The sequence below is a fragment of the Apus apus genome, chromosome 17, assembly GCF_020740795.1.
Source record: "Apus apus isolate bApuApu2 chromosome 17, bApuApu2.pri.cur, whole genome shotgun sequence".
Lineage (NCBI taxonomy): Eukaryota > Metazoa > Chordata > Aves > Apodiformes > Apodidae > Apus > Apus apus.
Genome location: NC_067298.1, coordinates 8,863,905 through 8,883,007, shown reverse-complemented (window position 1 = coordinate 8,883,007; position 19,103 = coordinate 8,863,905). Strand labels below are relative to the sequence as shown.

The window sequence follows — 19,103 nt, the reverse complement described above, 5'->3', positions numbered from 1 at the left end:
AGCAGTCCTCCTGTACCTCCCAGTACTGGAAGGAAGATCCTGGCTGAGTCTCTAGTACAACAAGTGGAATCTTTAATTTCTGAGAGCAAATATGAATTTCAGATTGCATTGGCTTGTGCACGTAGGCTGCTTCCAGCCTGGCCTGGGAACAGCAGTTTAATGCCTTAGGGTGGTCCTGTATGTGTTACTGCACCATATGTAGCTCTCCTGTCACACCAGGTAGGTGTTGTAAGGATAGTCTAAAACAAGTACACTGCTTCTCCTTCCTACCAAATGGAGAGTAGATTCAGAGTATGAACTATATATCTGTCTGCAGTCTGATACTTGGAAATGCCTATGGAGTAACCCAAAATGATAAAAAAAATGTGCCCCACCAAGTTACTTTTTTCCCCAGTCTAGATGATGGCAGTTCACTGAAGCAGGTGCATGTTGAAAGAGTAACAACATAGGATTTCTGGGGAAAGCAGAAATGTGACCAGTTAGAAACATATTTCCCTTTGAACAGTGATGGCAATCTGCATAAAGTCAAATTGTGGCATTATCAATAATCAAATTAGTGGCTTCCTGAATAACATTTAGGGCTTGTTCCTCTGACGCAACTAACAGGCGCAGGGGAAAGTATTACAATGCTTTTTAATAACCAGCAAGACTTTTTCTTTACTTGGCAGGAAAGATTTCTTTCAGTTTTGTGGAAAACACTTTTTCTAGTCTGTGTTTAGTAGCAACGAGCAAGGAAAATACTCTGACAAGTTTTGAACCTTGCTGCAGAATTTTATTAAAGCATTTTACTAATATAGCATACCCCTTTCTCCTGGAGTAAATGTTAAGTAATAGCAATGTAATTGGAATAGTTGGCTGTTGCAATATGTGTGAATTTAGTTACCCAATCTGTCCTGTTTCTCCAGTGGAATGATTATGAAAGACGTTTAATTGGCTTGGTGAATATCCCTCACTTCATTGGTGAATGTGGCTAAATTTGACTGTGTATAGAGGTGGATAAAATAAGTGTGGTATATGCAAGTTTGACCTGTTCTTTTAAGTGAGTTCCTAGTTGCCTGTTTTATGTGTTAGTTGAATCTAAATTATCAATGTGAAAGTAATTGTTTTGCTTTAGTTGATAATAGAATTATCCAAACCAGGCCCTTCAGTGCACCCCATGTTTTCTCAGTGCTGTGAAGTAGGTGGGCTGAGCTGAAGAAGGCTGAGGTGTGTGTTTGGCTGCTACAGGGAAAAGGAAGAGGATTTGCCAGTTCTGGAGAAGGCTGCTGATGCTGTTGTGCAAAAGCACGGGTTGCTTGGGTGCTTGGCTCTTTCTGTGAACACTCCCAGTTAGTCACTCCTCGTGTAGGTAAGAGCACTGATCACTGTAGGGACACTGCTAGAAGGTGTCATGGCCCAGCTTGACCCAGCACTGCCCACACCTGGGCTCTCTGGGTGTCCCCGTTTGCTGGCAGGTGCATCACAGTGTGGTGGAGATGTGTTGTCATCTGGGTGAAACGTGTCCTCAGCTCCTGCTCTGTGCTGCCTCACGGCTCAGTCAGAAAGGGCTGGGCAAGACATTTCTGTTCCCAGGCAGCATGTGGGGCCTGTTCACCTGCCCTGCTGTTTCCTGGTGCTGCAGTGCTCTAAAAGCAGAGCCTGTGGGTGAGGATTCTGAACTGCTGCTGTGTGGGTGCAGAGCTGTAACGTAAGGAGTGGAAGTGACAGTAGTTGGTTGGCAGCTCTCTCACTGCACTCTGCAAAAGCATCCAGAGTTCAAACGTTTGGGGGAAAGGAATTATTTTCCAAGCAGCCTCCTTCCCTTCCAGGTAAAAGTTCATGTTTTGAATAATTTGAAGCCTGAGGATCTGATTATTATTCCAGCCCGCCTGCCTCATAAATAAAACTGATACCTTTATTCTTTGGAAACAACAGCTACAAAAAAGTCCAAAGAGGCAGCCAGAGAAGGAGAGGACAATATGGCTTTCAAAATAAGGATCAGTGAAAACCTGTTTCTGCAAGTATTGATGTAATCTGCAGTTGGTTTGGAATTGTGTGTCTTCAAACAGGGAGGCCAGGAACAAGAACCTGGTGAAATATCTTTGTTATCAAAACAGAACACCTAGGGGAAGAGCTGTCAGTAGCAGTGGCAGTGGAAGAAGTCAGGGGTGTTGTTGTATTTGCTATGGAAAAGCTTCTCAATATATACTTTAAAGAAACAACAAACGACAACAAATCCTTCACAATAAAAAAGAGAAACTGTTCAGGAATGGATTGGACACATGGGCCTTCCCAGAGCAGGGAGAAATCTCTGTCCTGTGTTTGTGGGGGAGAAATTGCTCTCAGTGGGATTTCTCCTGTGTTGAGAGAGATTAGGGTTGTTAAAAGCTTGGAATAATGGAGAGTGTGGCTGTTATAATCCCAATTTATATTCAGAACGCTTTTAATGAAATACCTGATGTTTGCCAAAAACGTGCTCTCAGGTAAACAGCATTACAATACATTCCTGTATTGTATGCTGTTTGTTTTTTTTAATATACCCATTGTTTGAAAATGTGATACGAGATACAGCTTTGAACAGCTGTGCTTGGGAAAAGCATGAACTGCCTTGTGCAAAAGTGGCCTGTAAATAGGGTTGATTTAGAAATTTCCAGTAAGGCCAAAGAACGCTAAAAATTATTATTTGCCCAAATAGAGGTGGTTGTTTGGGGAAACCGGTTCCTTTAACTGAAATATCACTTGGGCCAGATGTTGAGGGCATTGAATGTGAGAGTTATGGCACAAGTCATGTGCTGAGGATGCCAAAGTGCAGTGCAAGTAGTTGGATTATATTAAAGTTCTGTTGATAATGCTGATTTAAGAATGTGCTTTTATATTTTATTTGTGATACAGTAACATGTTTAGGGGTAGGTAAATACTGGCTAATCAAGAATTTCCTTTCTGTGTTAACTAGTTAATCATGATGTAAAAAAATCTTGCTTATTCAGTATCATAGAATCATAGAAAGAGTCGTAGAATCACAGGCATTGGAAGGGACCTCTGAAGATCAAGTCCAATCCCCCTGCTGCAGCAGGAGTGCCTGATCAGTAAGCAGTAAAATCTTTTCTCATTGCATTTGGTGTGTGCAGGTAAACTTCCTCTGTTTCAGGTGATTAGCACAGGATCAGCACAACATGGCAGCTGGAGTTTGAATACAAGGTAATTAATTGTACAGTGTAAAGATAGTGTGCTAAGAGTTTAACTCCGGTAATTTTACTGACAGGATAAAAAATGTTTACATGAACAGCTCTGTTAGCCAGTAAAAAAGGCTACAACCTTCAGCAGGAAGATGGTGGTGAACAGGTGGTGCTGGCATGCTACATAACAGTCTGATATCACAGCTGTTTGTGAAGTGCACTTTTCTTCACCTTCACTTAATAATTCTTCTGAGCTGCTCTTTAAATGTCAGCAAAGGCCTCTCATTAATTCAGGTTGATGGTTTCATTACAGCATTTTAGCAGCTTCTGAAAAATAATTCTGTTACTGAAGTGGTAAACTTGCTGCACTTCATCTTCACTGTCAAGGCAGCATCACAGCTGGAAAGGCAGAGATAGAATTTTAATTCCTGATCCATCTTTGTGTATGGTCACCAACGCCTTGCTTTAAATTTGTAATATTTCCTCCCCATGTAAATGAGAGTTAGAAGTGAAGAATTTCAGTGAGATGGGGCTTCTGGAATGCTGAAGTGAATCTAGTAGGGAAAATAGGAAGATGGCACATCAGAGATGAACTGTACTTTCAGAACACTTGAAAGTAATTTTAACAGCACAGCACTTCATAATATTGCCAGTTAGTGCTATGTGGAAATATGTTAACAAGCATTTTGAGCATAAATATCTTTTGCTTGTTGATTTTTGTTGTGTGGGTTGTTGTTTTTCCCCCTCCCAAAAATTATATTGGATCCTTCCTTCAGGACCATCTGAGAGGCTCTGGTCCATTCCTGTCAATGATTGCCAGTTGTCCTAAGCATATTTTTCTCCTTGTCTATCTTTGAATCTATTCTTGCATTCAGTGATACTAAGAGTGAGGTAATTAAGCAGATGTGAAAGTGGTATTAACTAAAATGTAGTTATGTTTCATGCAAAGAAGTAAAACTACAGTCAATTTCTTTAGTAACAGTCCATAATTTGACTGTAAATCCAGTGAGATGAAGAGTGTCCGGAGTGTTTTAATTTTTAGTTGACTGACCTGTTGCATATAACCTGTCTCTTGTGTTGGCTTAATGCTTGAAAATAAGGGTGTTTGAAGGGGAAAAAATACATGTTTAACATATTACTCCATTTTCTTCTCAGATACTGACACATCTTTGGGCCCTGCAATGACAAGTCAGAACAGTAGCCATGCAGAGAAAACTGGTGAGATGTCCTCAAAGCAGTCAGCACCAAAAGTGCAGGTCCAACGATCTGTCTCCCGAGAAACCATCACTATTCATTTCTCTGCATTTGGGAAGGAGGAAGAAGAGGAGGAAGAGGAGTTTAAGGAATTTCTTGGTGAGGAACTAGATGACCAAAGCATTGTAACAGCACTTGAAGCCAAGGAAGACCTCTGCTTTGAGCTCACCGGCCATGATTTTTCTGGTCCAGCTACCTCGCTCAACATGGCCAGCTCTGCATCACTGCTGTCCTCATCACCCGCGGTTCCGCCAGCTGCAGAGACTGTGACGCTGTTGGATTCTCCTTGCACATCCCACGTGCTCAGTGCAGTGCCACTAGTCCTGTCTCCATCGTCACACTCGTGTCATGGCTTATCAGGTGCACCACCACCTGTAGAACAGAAATCCAGCCTCTTGTCTTCCCCATCCTCATCCCCTTCCAGATCAGTCATCTGCTCTAGTGGATCACCTGCAGTTTCTAGTTCAAAGCCTTTTAAGGGTTTAGTCAAGTCCCTTTCAACAGACGTGGAACCGAAAGAACCCACCCCACCGATGCGACATAGGCAGTTAATGAAAACCTTAGTGAAATCTCTGTCTACAGACACTTCTAAACAAGAACCTGAAGCTGTGTCTTATAGGCCACCCGACTCGAAGCTGAACTTGCATCTGTTCAAACAGTTCACTCAACCTCGAGCTACAGGTGGTGACTCTAAAACTGCCCCCTCATCTCCATTAACATCTCCCTCTGACACTCGTTCCTTTTTTAAAGTACCTGAGATGGAGGCTAAGATTGAAGATACTAAGAGGCGCCTTTCTGAAGTCATCTATGAGCCTTTTCAGCTCCTCAGTAAAATAATGGGCGATGAAAGTAGTAGCCACAGGCCCAAAGCCTTATCTTCAAGTGCTTCAGAGCTCTCAAACCTTTCCAGTTTGAATGGCCATTTGGAAAGCAATAACAACTACAGCATTAAGGAAGAAGAATGTGATTCTGAAGGGGACTTCTATGAAAATGGCTCTAACCTGGATAAGAACAATCAGTCAAAAGTGGCTGAAGAACATGCTAAAGAGAAGGAAAACAAAAGCTCTCAGTCTGCAAGCACAAAGGACACGAGTTCAAAAGCTTCACTCGTACTTGAAAAATGTTCATTGTCTGCACTAGCAAGCAGAGAGGATGAGGAGTTTTGTGAACTGTATTCTGAAGACTTTTCCTTCCTAGAGGATGAAAGCAAGGCCGATAAACCTTCTGAAACTTTGTTCGATTCTGAGATGACTGAGGAAAATGGTACTATGCTCAGTAGTGAAAATGGAGATAATCTGTATCTGCAGCAGCCTAAAATACCAGTGAAAACTTTATACTCCTTAACACTGTTAGTCTATGCTTATTTTATTATCCCTCTCCCTGGGTACTTAAGTGGACTCTTACTTGGAATGGCCCTTGGATTTATGATAGCTGTCTGTGTGATTTGGCTTCTTACTCCACGTACTCATGAATATCTCAAATTACATAAAAGTATGAAAAAGCGATGGAAGACAGAAGCTCTGGACATCAAAGAACCTGAAATACTGAAGGTGAGGCCGTGGCATTGTGTGTGTGTCAATGCTGTGTGTGTTATTTGGAGTAGAAGCAGTGAACTAGATGTAGTCTGAAGGTGTAAGGAGCTGAATTATCTCTGTTTGTAAATAGAGTATTGCTTGAGGGTCAGTGGCTTTGGCAGGGGCACAAATAGTTTAATATCCAAGAATATGTGAGACTGCAGTGTCCTTAAGGTTTAATAGAAAACCAGAATTCCTTCAAAAGTAAAAGGGCAAATGGTTTTGCTGGTGGAATTGAAATGATCCAACTGAACTACTGAGAGCAAGTGGTGTCAAAGTTCAGTGTGTAAAATAACATTTGTGCTTGGAGCTGCATTTTGGGAGATGTGTTTTGTTTCTGGGCTATTTTATTCTCCAGGCAGTAATTTGTCTTGTCTGATCAGTCTAGACAAATTCAAAAGCACGTTCAAGAAAAGCATAGATAGTTGGAGAGCGTATGGATTCTCCTCAAGCATTGGTTAGTTAGAATGGGAGGAAGAAAGAGTGATGAAAGGGATATACTAATGGGTTACAACATCTGTGGTTCTGTGGTCCTTTGCAAGGTGCAAGAATAAAACACTTGTGCTGGTTAGTTATTGTGTGCTTCTGCAGATTCTGTATCTGTTTCACTCAAGAGGCTCTGGTATTGGAGAGAGAACACCCCCCACCAACCAGAAAATGTACACAACTCCCCTGCATCTGCAGTGTATGTTTTCTTCTCTTCTTATTCCCTTAGTCTTAATTTCTCTAGCTTCCTTTACTTTTTTTCTGTGTCCACTTTTTTTTTCTTCTTCAATACATTATTTTTACCTAACTTCCTTATTGGCCTATTCAAGTGTGCGTTCCCTTTTGTGAAAACAAAAGGTTTTAAATAACAGCTAAAATGGAAATGATGAATTTACCCTTTCCAGTAGAAAAGAAAGAACTTTCATGAGAAGACACTATTGGCAGTGCCTGCTAGAGAAATTAAGATTTTTTTGAACCACAGCTGTACAAAGAGGAACTTTTTTCCAGCATGCTATTCCTGAATGTCACCCAAGGGATTCCATGTTTGAGAGTGGCCTCTGGCAAACAAATGTGCTTTCCACTTAGGTGATGGCTACTTCTGCCCTCCGTAGACCTTTTTTGTGTCTTGAGATTCCCTGTCAATAAAAGCTCAAAAAACTGCATTAGTTTTTTCTCATTTATCAATCACTTATAAAATTTATGCTGCCCAATATTCTAACTGAATACTTTTTCAGGTTAGTTACCAGGCTGATGGTGAAGCACTTTCTCCTAGTTTCAGCTGTGAATTGAGAGCAACTGGTGACCTTTATGATGGAGATCACAGGATCAGTGTAAATGGCAAGCAGCTGCAGAGTAGCATATGACTATGGTCATTGTCCTCCCTGAATTACTAAATTTCTTATTTTAACAACTTTGTTAGTACAAAAAAGGCCCCATCATACAGTCACTTTTCCCCTACACAAGGAAATCCATTGTTGTTTCAGTAGTTCAGGAAAATTCATCTGTTGCTAGTAAGTTATGGTGACACAACTTCTCTGTTTAGATGCGTTGCAAAACGGTTTCCGTAGGCTGAGTCTTTTGTTCCAGTTTGTTTTTGCAAAGAGAGGGGCGGAGGTGTTTCTGCTAAAATTGTTCTTGAAATGCAGGAACTCTGGAATGAATCTTGGGATTTCTTGGATAGCCTTCTCAAAAATGGTTTTCTATGCTATACGAAATAATTTACAAAAATGAAAATGGCTGAAGGGAGGAGGCAGATGATCTTGTTTCCCTCTTTAACATGGTTAGATAGATGGGGAAAATTCCAGCATCTAGCACACATGTTCAGATTAGTTAATATAGTGAAGAATGATAATTTGGTTAAGTATTCACATTTCACTCTCAGCCGTGTCATGTTTCTCTGTTACAAAATAACTTGAGTGCAAAAATGAAACAGTGCATACCTTAAGATGAGGAAACTAAAATATTATGTATGAGGAGGGTTTGCAGTGTTGTAGTATGGAATCTCTTTCATCCTGACTGTTGACTAGCTACTTTTTGAAAATAACCCCCCAAATAGTTAAATTTAAACTTGTGTATCTTTTGTTTTTGCAGCCAATCCCTTGCACAGAAATCACTGTATAGGCTGCTGGTTTAGATGATAAATGTATTTATGCTCTGTTGATTCTGTGTTTTGAACATTCAGCAGCTTAAGCAGCTAAAAGTAATTGGTAAAAGTCTTGGACAGCTTTTTCAGTTACTAATAGCCTGATGGTTGTGCTACGAGAATCACTGTTTGCACTTGTGTTGGGTTTGTTCCATACAGTGAGCAGGAAAGGCAGCAGTATGGGTTTGACAATTGTGTGTTTGGCAGATTATGTAGCTAATCCATTTGTTTGAAATTGAAAGTCTGGGCACGTGGTAGGGATCAGAAGGGCAGGTGGGTCTTTTCAAGGCTCCTGGATGCTGAAAGAGAAGCAGGAATATACAAACTGAGGAAGCAGAGATTCAGTTTTATCTATTTTTGCCTTTTAAATTCAGTGTCTTGCTGCTTTTGGGAAGAATGTGGTGATCTTCACAAGGGTCTCTCCCTGCTGTTGAGTTGTGTAGGGCAGGAAATCTGGCAGAAGAGCTGATACTGGCACTGTTAGGGAAGGAATGGTATAGAACGGTCCTAGTGGATGACATCCCGGATCGATCAGACCCCAGTGGTTCTGGACCCAGAGGTTCGTGGAACTTGGTTAAGTCACAGAATGTAGCCTGGGCCTTGCACCACTGTGTCACAGATGTGGCTGTGGCATCTCAGTGTGTGCCGGAGGGATAAAACTAAAAGTGATTGTAAGGGTGTTGGGTAACAATCGTGTAGCTGCTGAGAAGTTGTAACAGAGTCAGTGCATCTGCCCTGTGTCCCAAGGTGTTCATATTGTCTCAGTTCTCAGCTTTTCATCTTTGAAGCTATGTTCATGGATTTTTACTTCCCACTATGGCACATAGCAGTCAAGAGAATGAACTGTAAATCGTGCCTACTTTTCATTGCTGCGTGTCCTTTGCTCAGCTCAAGTGCTTATGTTGGAAAACTATATCCAGTTCCATCTTGTTCGGGATGTTAAGGAGACTTCCAAGTGTACTCTGACCTTCCTTCTTGGGTACTGCACATACCCAGAGGTTTCCAAAGCTCCAGCTGAGAATAACTTCCTAGTTTATTACAGTTATAAAAAGGGCTCATTTGGCTAAGCTTCATTTAAAGTTGCACTTTCCAATTACCCCTTTATCTTTGTGCCACTTTGTGTGCTTTTCAGCTGAACTACCTTGCAGAAGAAGGTGATGACTTCTTAGGCAGCACATTTTTTCCTGTATGTTTGCTTGGCTGCAGGCTCCAGACTTGGGTGTCTGAGCTGGAAATAGCTCAGAGATCTGATCCAGGGGGCAGGTGGGAGTCTCTCCAGAGATCTGTGGGCCATATGGATATTCCAGCTCGGCACAGAGTGAAGGGTTCACGGTGGCTTTAGGCAACTCATGTGATGTCCTTGTGCTTCAGTACGTCCAGCTGGAGTTCTTGGCTGAAAATTAATTGCTGTCTGCTCAAAGATGTCTTGGCTTAATAATTTCTAGGAAGGAAATGGGATCTGCTCAAACAAACATCAACCCTGCTGTGTAAAATCTTGATGGTTTATAGAAAACTCTTCCTCGTGTATTTTATTTCCTCTGTGTTAGTAGTACATAATCCAGTGTAAGCAAAGAACCCAAGCACAAAGCTGCTTCAAAGAGCATGTGTTGGTATAGGTATTTCTGTTAATAAAAAATAGGCTGCTTTGGAGCTGAGCAAAGATGAATATCTTAATCTTTTCTGAACATAAATGCCTATTGATCAGATTTTTTGGGGTTTATAGTGAAAATGGAGCTAGATGTTGGACTAAGCAAAACAGATATTAGTGTTACTATGGCACCTGAGAAAAGTGTGTGCTGTCTGCTTTGAGAAACTATATGGCATGGAAGTAAATTAGCATTAAAATAAATTTTACATTTCTATGTATGGGTGGAAAATTTTTAATAAGGTTAAAATGTGGCAGTAGTTTCTGAGATGTTTTGCATAAGGTGGTTACAATGTTTTTGTTTTGAAGAATACTAGAGATCCCCACTTCCCAGCAGCAGATCATCTCCCCCTTGCTATACTCATCTGGGTATTTATCACGATGCCATTTTGCTTTATGCTCTATGGTACATCTGTTTAAGTCTATCTCCTTTGCTTTCTGTTTCATTAATGAATATTCAGGGTGCTGAATTAAGGTTTAGCTGTACAAGTAGAAGTAATTATTGAAGTATGTTGTAGGGCAGGTTAAGAGAAGAAAAACTTGTCCTCCTTGAATGAATATTCTGGCTTGTCTTCTGCCCCATTTATCATCTTGCATTTCCTGTAATCAGATGTTAGAGGAGTAACGTCACCCCCATGGTTAGAGTCAGAGATTACAGGCTTGTTACAGCAGGGCTGGCTTGTTTGTTTTCTGTTTTTTTCACTGCACAGAAACAAATGACATTTAATCCACATATATGATGCATGTGTTGTAACTGGGCAGTTACACAACTTGTGAAATGATGTTAAACAGTGGTAGTGTGTTAAAACAAGCTCTGTTGTGGTCTTCCACTCAGTCCTTAATTGTTGGTGGTGAAAATGCCAGTGCTGTCTATAAACAGACAGACTGCTCTGCCTTGACTGTTGGTGATTAAAATGCCCGTGTTTGGTGTAAGCAGATGGGCTGCTCTGCAGCTTGCTCTTACTGGCTGCCTTGTATCTTTTCCCAGCAAGCCCACCTCTGTAGATCTCACAGCATTTCATCAAGGTGAGGTGGAAGAGCACTGCACTACAGATGCAAAAGGACTTATTTATAAAAACAAGTGGTGTGCTTGGGATACAGTCCTTGTTTCATGCTCTGTCGGTTTGGTGCTACCTCACTTAGGGTGTTACTGCTTTGTTGTATTGATGCAGTAAGTGAAATAACTTTGGCAAATGCTTGGGTAATTATTTAAAACTTTAGTGTGCATGTTATACTTGGTTTTCCAGTAGCTTAAAGGCCCATTACTGAGTGTTTTCTTTTCTAGGGATGGATGAATGAAATTTATAATTATGATCCAGAAACATACCATGCCACGTTGACTCACTCTGTCTATGTGCGACTTGAAGGAAGCACCTTGCGGCTTTCAAAACCCAACAAGAATATTTCCAGAAGGGCTCTGTACAATGAGCCAAAGCCTGAAGTCACATATGTCAGCCAGAAGATTTATGAACTTACAGAAAGCAAGGTGAGTGACTGTGCCTTACTTAGTTCTGATTTTCACAAGTAATAATTTGAAAATTTTCTTTGAAATGTTGAGGGGTTTTTTGCTGCTCCAGTTTCCTGTGCTTTCATTATGTAAACAAAACTGTTGTGGTGACTAACTTGCAAAAGATTGTACTGGAGAGGAAGGTTGAGGATTTAGAAAAACACATATTTACACAGTAAAGGAAGAGCATGATTTTCTTCTGTCAGTTCAAAGCAGAAGCTAACACATGGGAGTTTAGAGAATTGTTCCCCATACATTAGATTACTGTGTCACTGTTCTGAAGCCTAAACCACAGCGCATAATCTTTGGTGGTTGTCTCTATCCCAAGGCAGTTCAGGCAACATTTGCATTTTTCTTGAAGGGGGAACATTCTTTGTTTATGAATGTAAAAGACAAGAGTGAGAGGTGGCTGGAACAGGCAGGACTTGCTGTTAGTACCTGCTGAAGGAGGCTGAGATATTTACAGTTGAAAGACTGCATCAGGAATAATGTTGAAACAGTTTTCCTACATGTTATTTGCCTCCATTAAATCTATGAAGAGTTGCCATGTGAAGTTGATTCTATTGGCATTGTATTAAGTAATACATCAATACCACATTAGTAAAAGAATGGATTATTTTTAATGTGCTGCCTCAACAAAGGGCCTTGGCAGTACAGATGTAGGAGGAAACTGCTTCAGTTGATGGTGGGAGTTAGAGGGAGAGAGGGACCAAGGGGAAGTGAGGGGAAACCTTCTGTCATTTCCCTGAATCACTATGGGAAAACAGCTTGCTGCCAGCTCTGCTTTCCATTAAAGCAAGATGGTGAAAAAGATACAGCAAAACCTCAGATTCCTGCCTATTGCAGGTTTGGTATCTTGTAATGAAAACAGCAAAGCTGTCACATGCTACAAGAGCACTTGCCTGACATTTGTTCCGCATGGTATCTTAGAAGAATTCCCAGCACTTCTGCACCTCACTCACTTCCCCACCCTGACTGGATGCGAAAGTGCTGGGTACCATTAATATAATAAGCAAACTATGGTTATTCTCCAAGGTATTTACCCACAGTTTTTGGAAAACATGAGTAAGTTCAGCCCCTAGCTTAGAATTTTTAACTCATCACTCTTCTCATAATTTGCTTTGTTTCAGTTCTGTCTGAATATACTGAATTGACAATATAATTATCTGCAGATCACTTTTATTCCTTGATTCTGATATACTTGATGATACTATTGCCACCTTCAAACACTCAGTTTCATGAGATGTGCCTGAAAAGTTGAGTTTTAAAACCCAGTTTGGATTCTTGTTAGCTACTCCATGGTCATATACATAGGGTTCTTGTTCTTTGTAATTTTTCTGCATAAGTATGAGAATAAGATCTTTAAATGAAAACTGAGTTTCTCCATGTGACTGTAGAAGTCTAAGCTACTTAAACGGTCTTTGTTTTAATTCTAAGTCGGTGGCTCACCAAAGACCTAGTGACAGCTGTGGATTGGATATCAACCAGCTGTAACTTAAGAGACAGTTAAACCCAGTAGATCCACTGTAGGATCTGTGTATCTCATTCCTGTATTCTTTGTGTGACTACAGAAACACAGACGATGCAACTAAGAAGTAAGTTAATTAAACCCTTTCATTTATGCTTCAGATTTCCCTGGTTCCTAAGAGTCTGGCACGAAAACGCATTTGGAATAAGAAGTACCCAATTTGCATTGAACTTGCTAGACAGGAGGACTTTATGGCTAAGGCCCAGACTGATAAAGAGAATACAGAGGAAAAGTTACCTGCTGAAAGCATGGACTTGAACGATGAAGAATCCAAGAAACCTCAGGATGGTGCAAAGCACACTAGCCAAAAGGATCAAGTGCTTTATCTCTTTGGAAGGACAGGTAGAGAGAAGGAGGAATGGTTCAGAAGGTTCCTTCTTGCATCTAAGCTGAAATCTGAAGCAAAGAAGCCATCCAGTTTATGTGGTAGCAAGCCAGGTATTCAAATGTTGTGTTCTAGTAAAAGTGTCTATTAGAAGAAACAAATCCAAGTTACGTTTTCTCTGTGTTAGTTACAACACTTGTGGAGTCACAGTGATCTTTACAGACAATTAATAGTAAAGGCACTTTTCTGCTCCTTATCTTGGCCTCTCATTCCCACCTTCCCACCCTGCCTTTTCCTATCTTGGCTACATATATATATGGCTAGATTCCTTCAACTGTTCTTACTATTTTTAAACTGTTTTATGTGAATACAGTAGTTTTCAATGACTGTAGCAACTCCTGTTATTTTTGCAATGCTGAATTTTTCAATCCTTTTCTTCTTTCTGTACTATTGAACTGATGTCAGTATTTGAAGTATTAGTCATTCCTCTTATTATCCCATTTTTCTTTCTCTAGAATTCCTTCCACTCCAGTCTCTTGTAAAGACTGAAGAGCTTTCTCATGGGTTAATATCCCAAGCACATTTCTGTGTCTAAATAAAAAGTTGTGTGCTAATACATATATGAACCACCAAACATGTTAGTCTATGGTGTTGATCAAATGTTTGGAATATTAATTTTAAAACATAATCTGATATAATTTTAAAGCTGAATGACTCATGCTTTTCTGTCTTCGCTCGCTGAGAAGCTTTTAAAAAATTGATTAACATCATTATTTATGGCACATAACTTCTTGAAATGCAAATGCAAAAATTAATGGCTAATTAAGATTATAATAGGTACATGCTTTTGACATTCCTTTCAATTGTAACAGTCTACAATTAAATAATAATTTAAAAGTGTAGTTATAGGTATATTTTCATCACCTGACTTTTATTTTAGGCATTCCCCAGCAGGGCTCTTGGGAATTCTGCCATATGTTGTACATATGTGAGTGTCTATATTTAAATATGCTATTGATCAGCTGAGTTTTCCAGTCACACATCCTGCTGACTGCTGAATCATACCAAATAATTAACTATTTTGGGCTTAGGACCACCTAAGCACACTGTAGTAGAACTTACTTCTACCCTTCAAAATGAGAAAGCACTGCTTTGAGTGGTCTTTTTTCAGAACAAATTAAATCTGCTAGCTGATTTTGTTCCTTTTAAGTGTTTGGTCACACACTCTGCTATTTGACTGTCAGGTTCCTTTTCTCTTAAATAGGTATTATTCCTTTTGATTTAGGGATCTTGCCAGCACACAGCAGAGCTGATGCTCAGTCTGGAGTTCTCACACACAGCCGAAGCAGCAGCAAGGGGAGTGCAGAAGAAATTGCATCCCAGCCAAAGCACAAGGATCTGGCTGGCAACGTGCGGCAGAAAATGCTTCTGGACTACAATGTTTATATGGCAAAGTGTGTTCCTCCTGAAAAGAGAAGCCCTTCAGGTAGTCCAGTCCTCAGTGCAGACAGCAGCCCTACAGCTGTGAAAAAGGTAATGCTTTTCCCCCCCCAAAGATGCCTCAGAGGTGGTGATGCATTTTATCTTTTTAACTACTGCTTTAAAAATTAGTTATATATAAGGAAAAAATAATTTCTCTAACTACAGGTTGGGCCTAAACTTTTTATAAAGTCAGTGGGGGTTTTCATGCTTTCCAGTTCCTCTTTGACCACAGTTTCTTCTGAATGTAACATTGCAGTTTTCCACTGGTTTAGTTTGATGTCTTATGTCCCAAGAACATGTGTTTTTTCTGGCTTTGGCAGTTTCTTGTGCCTAGAAGATTGTACAACTGGAGGCAATATGGCTGTCTGACCACTCTTTCTGAGAAAAAAAAATTCCTAATGCCCAGTCTAGGGATTGGATTACATTGGATTAATCCTTTGGTCTCATGGACTGCATCACTCTAATAAACAGAACCTTAGTATAAAGTACAACACTCTTAAACATATCCTTGCCATGAAGTACCATCACCATTCATTTTAAAAATGTCATTCATGTGATGTAACTTTGTTGCTGGACTTTTATATAATGTCCAGAAAGGAGCAGAAGGCCACATATTAATATATGTGTATAACATATTAATAAAAACATCTTGTTTTTCCCTAGGGAAAAAAGGTATTATTGCTCCTGACAACCCTGAAGCAGTGATGAATTTGCTGCTGAATCTGGCACGTGTCAGAAATCATTCTATAAATAGATCAATGGTGCTGGCAGGAGTCGTGCGTCACAGCAGAAGCTAACCCAGCAACCCTGCCTGCGTGAGGCTGCAGCCACTGGAGCAGCCTATGCCAAGAAATGATGTTCAGAACTGAAGTATCTACCTGACTGCCCTTAGAAAGCACTGCTTTTCTGCTGGCTTCAGGATTGCTGCCTGGATTAACAAAAGGCAAATCCTCCTGTCATTGTAGGCACTTGAGAGACGTCAAATATGTTGTCTCTTCTTAATGGAAACCTCCTGGTTTTAATGAAGTACATGATAGCATGTACACACCTGTAATTATTGCAGCTCCCTTTGCTTTCACATCAGTAGTCAGTGATGCAACGTCTGAACATGTATGTCCACCTGTTTTGAGACCAAGACATAATCCTCTTGGACTGTAAACAAAACCTTTTATGCAACTGAAGGAACAGTAGGTTTCCTGCATCCTAAATACAAACATCAGAAGGAAGAGTGTGTTTCCTTGTACTGCATTTGTTTATTATCTATTTGTGATGTTTCTGAACTGGATTTAAGGATGTAAGATGGGGTCTTTCTTATATTTTGAGGTTAAATTACATACAACTTTTTCATTTCATTGCCAGAGGTGAATCCATATCTATGTAGTCTTACTCGCTCTGTTGCCTGTCAGGATGATGACAGGCTCATGTCAGGCCAGCTGATGTGGTTGTAAAGCTGCTATCTGTGCTGAGTGTTTAGTTTTCTTAGCTAAGCCAGGCTGTAATTCTGAACTTCCCAGTGTAAATGAGGCCTTTTCTGTTTACAGAAATGTAGTTTATAGAGCTTGAAGAGCTGAATAATTTGTTCTCTGTTTTCAGTTACCAGACACCCATGTAGAAGCTGAGGAAGAGGAGCAGGAGGCCTGGGTGAATGCTTTGCTTGGAAGAATATTTTGGGATTTTTTAGGAGAGAAGTATTGGTCTGATCTAGTGTCAAAGAAGATCCAAATGAAACTTAGCAAAATAAAGGTAACTAATCTGAAGACTTGCACTATACATTCCCTATAGAGGAAAACAAACACACTGTATTTGAGTTTGAAAACAGTAGAGAAAAAACTTATTTTGCACTTAGGTACTTGTCTTTTACATAAAAATGTGATGCAGAGTTCCAGTTCAGCTTTGCTGTCCGTTTCACAGTAGGATCTCAACATGTTAACTTTGCTGCTTTAGTTGGATGGAACTATTTGTGTCTGAAGTTTTAATGTAAAAAAAGTTCAAGTATTATTGTATTTACTTTAGGGTTAAACAGAACTACTCATAAGTTATGAAATCTACCTTGGGAAAGAGTAGATTGTCTTTAAGATGAAGGAGATCAGGGAACCATAGTTCTAGTGTGCTAGTAACTTCAGACATACTGCTTGCAGGAGAGGTCAGTGGGAGTAGCAGTCAGGGAAAGAGCTGTCTGTGGGGTGATGGGATGTAATTGTGCATCTGCTGCTTAAGCTCAAAGGGTGAAGGAAGGGAGAAAAGATGCTATTGAATGACTTCTGGGTCTTCCCTTTGCATTCTGTAACTCCTGAACAGCAGCAGTTAATCACAGGGCTGTTTAGCTCCTGATGTGTGGGGAGGAGTTTGCCTGTTCCTAAAGGCAAAGATGTAGTCTTGCTGACAGAAGCTCTGCAATTTAACTGTCTGCACCAGCTGTGAGAGAGCCCTGTGCTTTGGGCACAGTAACCTCCATTCTACCCTGGCTGTTTCCACAACTGTGACAGCAGAGTACCCAGAGATCTCATGGGAAGCAGTTTAAGTGGAATGACTTAAATGGAGGATGGATTTGGTTTTGATAGGTTAGAGCATTGTCCGTTCACAGGAGATAAAATTTCTACCAAGTAAAAATACAGTAGATACCCAAATAATTGTGATTCTGGGCCTCTGTTATACTAAAATTATGATACAGATTTAAAAGCTAATGTGCTGTGAAATAATTTGCCAAATATAAAAATAGCTGAGGCACTGGTGTAACTGCAACTATAAAATACGTGAATGCATTTGAAATCCAGAGAAGTCTTTGTTTATTCACTGTAAAATAAGATTTACACTTCATTCTGGAGATTTTTACATGCTTTGACTAAAGATTATGCTGGAGGGTTTAAGGTCAGCATCTGAACTTCAGCATAGTTTTAAAAACAATTGAAATTCAGATGCTGAATCTCTCTCTAAAATATTACTTTGATAACTATGAAATCCTAGAACTGGAAGAAATGTGTAATTGTTGTTGTGTTCTCTCACTGGTGACTTTTCTGACCTGACTGGTCTTAAGTTTAATGACCTTTTTTCTCTCAGAAAGCTATGATGTTAGGTTCCATAACATGGCTTTGAGTTTTACATTCTGTTCTTCTAGCTGCCATACTTCATGAATGAGCTGACTCTAACTGAGCTTGACATGGGGATAGCAGTGCCGAAGATCCTGCAAGCCTTCAAACCTTCTGTTGATCACAGAGGTAAAGTAGATGCTTCCCCTTCTGGTCTTGACAGGTTCATGCTTTCCTACTTGTGGAGAACAGACTTTTGATCTGTTTGTCTTGTGGGTGTTCTAATCAGAGGAAGGTAAGCTTAATAAGAGCTTATTGGTCTGTACCTCCAATAGCAGTAGAATCAGGTGTGGTATAAACACAGACAGTTCTGTAGATGTGGAAGGAGGATCATGTCTTTCCATTGGAAATAATAACTGGACTAAACTGACCTTTGCATGCAACAGAGATGCAGACCTGTATCTGATACTCTGTCATGGACTACAGAGGCAATGTGCATCTCCTCAAGTCAGGTATGATTCTGCTGCAGCAGGGAACAGATCTGGCTCTCTTCAAGAGGAGCTGTTCTGAAAGCTGAAAAAAAGACAGCCTGCAATAACTCAGAAAACAAGAAGAAGGTTGCTTTGAAAAGAAACTTAAATACGGTATCATTTTATGTCCTTAATATTAAATATGGATTTTTTAAAAAGCAGGATGACTTTTGTACTGCTGCTTTATGAATCAGAACTTTTTTCCTTTTCTGTTCTTTCTGGCTTGCATATGATCCCAGGAGCATATCTGAGGATACTCTTGTCACTTAAGTAGTTTTACAAAAAGACAAACTTGGGTTAATGCTTTGTACTTTCAAAACTATTTGTTCTACATGTTGAGGAGAGGTAGGTGCCACCCTTCTTCTAAGATACTTAATCAGAGCAGTTTTTAATTTTAATTTTTTTCTGAGTTTATTAAGGGTTTCTTGTATCCTCTCACACCATTCTCTCCTGTAGTTACCATTTTGTTACACTGGGCTGGAGAAGTGAAAGAGAATTAATTAACTCAAGGTGGAGAAGTTTCTAATTGGCCTAAAGGGAAATATTTCCTTGGAGGCCCTGTTGTGGTGCAGCTATGCATTGCATGGCAAACAACTTATTTCTGTTTTAAACTGCTCTTTCAATTTTTAGATGAAGGTATCAAAATCAGCTGTAGATTATGTTAAAAACCAATAAATGGGTAGTGAGGTAGAAGTCTCCTGTGCATAGTATCAGATGATGAGCCAGTTTCTGCTCAAAAGCAATTTAGGCTTTGTCTTTGCTCGTATTATATATAGTCTGGACCTGGTCTATTTAAGGTTTATTCAATGGTAGTTTTCATGTAAGACTCATTTGTCTGCCACTCCTATTACAGTGCTTTTCTCTGCCTCAGATGATCAGTTAGCATCAGACCTTTGCAAGAATACTCAATGCATAAAATTGAGCAGGAAATAAACAAACTTTGTCACTT

General features: G+C 40.0%; 1 protein-coding gene across 5 annotated transcripts in view; it reads left to right on the top strand.

Annotated features, from left to right (window-relative positions):
* The window catches only part of TEX2 (testis expressed 2), a 44,647-nt gene that overhangs the window by 13,601 nt on the left and 11,943 nt on the right, over window positions 1–19,103 (top strand). For 2 of the 5 annotated variants that reach the window (XM_051634656.1, XM_051634660.1), the window contains exons 2-8: window positions 3,128–3,177; window positions 4,311–5,959; window positions 11,042–11,242; window positions 12,893–13,229; window positions 14,402–14,649; window positions 16,192–16,341; window positions 17,714–17,813. In XM_051634656.1, coding sequence (XP_051490616.1) covers window positions 4,337–5,959; window positions 11,042–11,242; window positions 12,893–13,229; window positions 14,402–14,649; window positions 16,192–16,341; window positions 17,714–17,813 — 2,659 coding nt within the window. In that variant the 5' untranslated portion in view covers window positions 3,128–3,177; window positions 4,311–4,336. Of the gene's footprint in view, window positions 1–1,838; window positions 3,178–4,310; window positions 5,960–11,041; window positions 11,243–12,892; window positions 13,230–14,401; window positions 14,650–16,191; window positions 16,342–17,713; window positions 17,814–19,103 lie in introns of those variants that run through there. The other 3 variants (XM_051634657.1, XM_051634659.1, XM_051634658.1) reach the window with 2 other exon arrangements.